Source organism: Balearica regulorum, chromosome 7 (genome assembly GCF_011004875.1).
Source record: "Balearica regulorum gibbericeps isolate bBalReg1 chromosome 7, bBalReg1.pri, whole genome shotgun sequence".
Lineage (NCBI taxonomy): Eukaryota > Metazoa > Chordata > Aves > Gruiformes > Gruidae > Balearica > Balearica regulorum.
The window spans coordinates 39,330,141-39,336,438 of NC_046190.1; the positions used below are offsets into that span (position 1 = coordinate 39,330,141).

Here is a 6,298-nt window from a genome sequence, read left to right on the forward strand (position 1 = left end):
CAAGGTGATAATGCCTCTTTGATTACAGATCACAAGATGTGTTGAGCTCAGTCACCAAAACAGGGCAGTCTTGCTGTTGTTCCCAACGCGTATCAGTTTAATCACTAAAACCAACAGAAGGAAGTTTTGCTGTCTTTTAAAGCAAGTCAAATCAGTTCACCAACGTCCAAAAACCACCAGCACGGCACAAGGTAAACGGCAAGAATGGAAAGAAGGCCTTTCCCTCTTGGCAGCAATGAGCTACTGTTATCAGCTCAAGCTGTACACGAAACTGTTCCTTACAGTGAACCTCACAATCCGCAGTAATCCTCATCTTGTAACAACCATATGTAGTGCTTAGGTGTCTCTATCCGACATCACGTGGTTCTTGCCTGAGAGCAAACATGATAGTATTAATCACGGAGAAGCGACAAATCCCCAAGACCTTTCTCCTGTACTTTCACCTACGTAACGTATAGGCATTTGCTCTCCTTCCCTTCTTCCACAAAAAGGCATTCTAGTCCACCCGCAATTAATTGTGTATATACCTTTCCCTTTTTCTATTATTTTTCAAGAATTGCCCAACACCTTTCCCAAATGGCTTATAACCAAAAAAAATTCAGTGTCGGAAGTGACCCAGCAAGGCCCCAGAAGACATAATTGCAGCTAACTTTGCAAGTTACTAGCACTGAGACACAAGTTCTTCCACTGTGACAGGGCATAGTAACAACCACACTGATACAAACCTCTTTTTGTCAAAGATTTTGCCCAGGGTCTTACTCAGGGCTTGTCATGCAAATCTAAGCGACAGGCAAAGTGATAAAGCCTGCGCTGTGAAAGGTTAACAGCTAAGCTTACCCCTCTTACCCGCTGGCTTGAGACAATGATAGCATGTCTGTACCACAGGATTTCACAGAAGAGTAAGTAGCCTGGCACTCGAAGGAGTCTGTTCAAGCTTTCTCCTTCTACTGACGAGTTACCACTCGGGCTGGATTGCATCTTTCCTAACCTCATCTAAATGACAGTCACTGAGAAACCTCAGAAAAATATTTACATTTAGATTTAACTGGCTCCTGCTGAGCTCCTACTAACTCGAGAGCTGCTGTTTTGTCTAGCAGTCCCATCATGAGAATTATCGAGTAATGCTAGTATGCAAACACATTGTTCACTTAGAGCACATTGCTTAGTCTGTTTTAATGTGAGACATTTCCACAAAATACATAACTTCTTTTGGTAACTTAAAATTAATATCCTTCTAGGGGAAAAATAAAATAAAAAAAAAACCAAACCCCAAACAACAAAAAGAGGGTCTCAAGACTCCTCTCATCCCACATGAAGATTTCTACAGTTCTTCGTAGCTAACGAGCCACAGAAAGGGATGACACATCAAGCAGCTATAGAAAAAAAAACCACGTGACAGACTATCACGGGCAGGTAGGTTGGTAAGATAAAGAGGCTCTAAAAGCACTTACCCTCATGAGACAACAAACAACAGCTTTCCTGGTTTGTGTTACTAAAGTTACTGATAAAGCAAAGTGAAGATGAGCAATAGGAAAAACACAACAAACTAAAGTTAAAACTACGGGAGAGTTTCACTTTTTATTGACTTTTTTAAAAGAGCTGAGTTTTAATACAGTGAACAGAGCAATACTTCTAGCAATAAACCAGACTAAACAGAAGTGTAAGACTTGCTAAATTTAGATGCAACCAATTTTGAGACACTCCGCAACATGAGAAAGATGGGATCAATCATACCACCCCTTAATCATAGATGGAGATAATGCACGGCTTTTCAATAACATCTTAGCTGCTGTGAAAACCCTGCTGTCCCATGAACAAATAAGCAAGCTTAAATCCTGTGAGTGAAGTAGTTCTGGTGCGGGGACAGACCTGTAGAGAGGAGAAAGTTCTAGACAGCACACAGATGCCATGAAGGACTGTCAGTGACTTACCATTCCACTATTTAGGTTGTGCTTTCCCAAGTGCAACAATAAGGACGTACTTCTACACAAATCACACGCACCATTTCAACTGCGGCGAGGCAGCTCGCTCCATGCCGCCCGACCCTCACCTTGTTGTAGAACTCCTGCTCCCTGGGACCGCGAGGTGGTGGCTGCAACTGCTTCAGGACAGTCCCATCTGGATGCTGCAGTATACCTAGAAGAGGAGCATTTCCTTCAGGGCTTAGTTTTAACAGATACAGCTTTTATTAATTTTTTTCCCCAGAAACAGCAAATACACATCAGGGACAGTCTGTTTGCTCAGTTGTACTGCTTTCAGTAGGTGCACAGTAGAGTTGAAATTGGCAGCTCCTACACAAAACCCTTAGCAGAGGTTTGCTCGCATTCCTCTTTTTCTAGCCATCAGATGATTTCTGGGGTCTAATTCTGCTCAAGGCCAACACAGTACTGGGATTTGACATTAAAAGTTCCACCCAAAAATAAAAAAAAAAATTAAAAAAAAATCAATCATTCAACTATGGAAGATTACATAGACACTCCCTTTTTAAATAACTGATAAGTTGTTTTTCCAACAATGCCAAGAAGTTAAAGGAGTTAGTACCAAGTTCAATGCATTGCTCACTAACTAAAATAGAAATATATGTCCTGTGAATTTACTTCTATACTAGTAGCATAGAAAGAGCACTTCTGTATTACCAGAAGTAGCACCCCTCAAGCACTCCACGCTAATCAGATGCTACTATTTGTATTGCCCATAATTATAACACGATATAGAATTTCACCTCAGCCAGGCAACCATCTTCATCATGCCTGCACCAAAAACCCCAAAAATATCCTCCCGAAACAGCTTTAATGACTCTCCAGTCAGCAAGATTGCTGTGTAGCCATGTAAGAAATGCAACTGAATATCTGAGGGTACTCAAGAGATGGATATGAGCAAGAATAGAGAAAAGTAAGTGCATCCCTGTGAAATGCGCTCTAAATTTCAAGATCATCAGTTGCATGGGAAAAAGAAAAACTCACTTCTGGAAAAGAAATTTTCTCCTAGGATTTATTCATAGCTTTTCAGATAGTAATTTATTTTGTTTAGAAAGGAAGTAAAAATGCCAACCGTATCCAAAATAGGTTCCATCTTCAGCTTACCACTTGAGGAAACACAGTAAAACAAGCCAGGAGCTCTGTGTCCCAAAAAGAGTTTGAAGTTGTAACAGCAATTGTGTTCTCACCTTCTAGAAAGTATTATCTCTGAATGGGTTCTGTTGTGCAATCTTGGAAACTAAACAAAATCTTTAGAGCCTAAGATACTTACTTTAAAACAGCCACTAGACTTCGAAAAGTTGTTTCATTAGTTTGCTGTACCAATGAACAAAGAGTGGTTTTAAAAATTTGCGTAAAACAGCTCTCAAGCCAAGTCGCCTGCTAAAAGCTAGATTTTTTTATACTTTCCAGAACTAGAAAAATATTACCACACAACAATGTGCAGACTACCACAACATCTGCAAGAAACAACAGCTTCTCCCCCTGCCCACCGTGTTTTGAATGTGAATTGCTAACAATCGCAACATTAAAAAAGGTTTTATAACACATACTCATCCAAATCTGCGTGTTGGCTTTGATGATAAGACAAGACGACAATCTACGAGGTAGAAAAACCAGGCAAATATTCCTAGAAGTAGAACCCACACACTGTTGGATTGATACGCATTACTTGAAAAGTTTAATATAACCTGACTTTGCCTAAAGTTCCCTCATCCTCTGGATTTCTTGACAGACTAGAGCACCTACTCTGTGACTGTGGTGACTGGGGCAGGCCTGGAAACCAGACTCACGTTTCAACACTCACCACAAAGATGAAAACTCCATAACCTTCCCTCTGATCTGCAACTACAACCAGAGATACCATCACCTGCAGATTAGACTAACATATGGATGCTGGTCATGGGTTTGTTCTGGGGTTCCTGGGGTTTTTCAGCACAGATAAGAAGTATTGTTTTCATATATGAGCAAGCGATTTAACATTTCTGAAGAAGCAGAAGATTAAAATTGTGAAATATCTCACAAACATTTCTCCATGGCTCCGCATGCAAAGCTTGCTAGCAACCTGAAACTCAAATCTACTGCAAAAATAGCCAACATAGATGTACGCATTCTTCTTAACAAACAAACAAACCACATCCAATCCACATGCTTCACTGAACTACAGACAAAACCTGTTCCACACAAACACGCCAAACATTTAGAAAAGATCCTCTGTCCTCTGACGGTATCTAATAAGGCCTGCCCAGTATGCATGTGCCACCTTAAGCTCTGCAACAAAAACAGCAGTCAGAAGTTTTGTGATTTGCACGACTGAGCAAGTCACACCGAAAGAGACGGCTCCTCTAGCTACAGAATCCCACTCACGGCTTGGGGACCTCCAGCACATTGTGGGTGCAGGCACCAAACCACAGCCAGCTGTGGGAGGCTCTCTGATAAGGTGGCGTATCCCGTCAGCTCCTGCCTCCCTCCACCTGCCTATGGAATTAAACCACAACTCAACGTGGTTCCCTTATTACTACACATGCTTTACTCTGTTCTGGAGGAAGCACTACTGAACACAGCACGCAACAAAAAAATCAGTCATAATGTCCAGATGTCGAGAGTCCGTGCGCGCATGCAGGGAGACTGCTAGAGCCCGTTCTTTGCAAAGTGGTAACAGACGCAGGGAGCAAAGGGAAAATGGAAAGGTTATTCACAAGGGAGGGAACTCTATGGCAAAGAAATTTTAAGGTGTACTTTAACAACAACAACAGCAAAAAGTTAAAAAATACTTTGGACCCCTTCAAGGCCTCTGCGTGTCTGTATGTGGGGACAGAAGGGAAGTCAAACGTGGAGGACAGCAGTGACACGCAGGAGGAAGCTGGGCAGAACAAGGAAGGCTCTGAGCTTGAGTCAGTAAACAGTTCAGATACTAACACCAGCCAGGTACAACAGTCAAGGTACGTTTGCCATGTTGTACGCATTGCAACAGAGGGATCCTGACAAAAAGACATACTGGTTTTATAGCTTTAGGCTTTTAAAATGCTAAAGGTTTGATGGGGTAGAAAAGGGCAGAACGGAAAACAGCAGAAAGGATGACTACTGTAGGAAAAGGCAAAAAAGGCAACAGAGAAGGTAGAAGACACACTGGTCTCCCCACACATGCTTAAAGTTTTGGCATACAGATTGTCTGTGATATTCCTTACCAGCACTATTAGCAACTACTTCTATCCAAACATCTGGCCACTAGCTTCACAACAAAGACACCACAGGGAACAGCACTGCAGAATTACACATGACCCTCTATCTTTAGCATTTCAACTACCTGCACTCCTACACACAACATCTGCAAAGAAATAAACCAAAATTCAGTTACAAAAAATGAGAAAACTGTGAGTGCCAGAGCAGCTTTGGTCTTCACTTAAATGTAAAACTCAGTTTCTAAAATGAGGTGGTACCTCTGCAGGAAAATCTCGGTCTTGCTCATTACACGTAGTGGAGCTAGCTTTACCTTTGAGCTGCACCCACAATACAGAAGATGTATCACCCGTGTTGTCTTAATCCAACTGTGATAAGATTGACGTGCCAAAGGTGAGGCTCTCCCTGAAGTGAGCCTTTTTTTGCCTGATCCCACCCCATGTTATATGAACAACAAGGCAGAAGTACAGCTGCAACGATCCAACGCACCTCCCTCAACATTTTATTGCACCGGTTGCAGCAGGGGCAAGGGACAAGAATTACTTTGCTATGGAGATTATCAGCAGCAAGACATGCCATGGATGCGGGCTGTAGATAAGACAAACTCACAGTGCCATTAATGCTGTAATTCCACTTGCTGACGGTTGAAGGGGTTATGAAGTTCGGCAGAGGCAGTTCCTACTGACGAGGTTCAAAGGCAATAGTCAAAAGACTCGCTATAGCTACTCTCAAAGGGCACACTGAGAGATGAATGGATGTATACCTTACATTTGGCTCAGAGGCAGGAGTTATACCAAATTTGATGTCCTGAAAGGGTGAGAAATGCCATTTGGCAACGTTAACTTGGCCGCCTGCTCTGGCACTGACCGCTGCCTACATTAAAAGGCACCTTCATCAGAAGGGCCAACACCTCACTCCTCAACCCACAAATAAAATAGAAATTTAAAGCTAGCGGAGGCAAGCTTCAAAAATGCTATATCCTTATGACATTTGTCTTATTAGACAGCTTAATAGCCATTGGTTCAGACTTACTCTTACCATCAAATAAACAAGCAACTAAGAAGTTACCTCAGATTGGTAAATCGCTTACCAATATTTTGCCGAAGTTTTTGGTGGCCATAGGCACACTTTTGACACACGTC

At 42.1% G+C, this 6,298-nt stretch overlaps 1 protein-coding gene and 1 long non-coding RNA gene across 2 annotated transcripts in view; both read right to left on the minus strand.

Annotated features, from left to right (window-relative positions):
* IPMK (inositol polyphosphate multikinase) overlaps nt 1-6,298 on the minus strand; it is a 44,515-nt gene that overhangs the window by 37,129 nt on the left and 1,088 nt on the right. Inside the window, exon 2 of the mRNA XM_075759012.1 lies at nt 2,051-2,136. Within this exon, the coding sequence (XP_075615127.1) occupies nt 2,051-2,136 (86 nt within the window). The remainder of the gene's footprint in view (nt 1-2,050; nt 2,137-6,298) is intronic.
* LOC142602663 (uncharacterized) lies at nt 2,137-5,410 on the minus strand. Its single transcript, XR_012836424.1, has 2 exons — nt 2,798-5,410; nt 2,137-2,650 (listed from the first exon to the last, which is right to left on the minus strand). It is a non-coding gene; the product is annotated as an uncharacterized LOC142602663 (long non-coding RNA).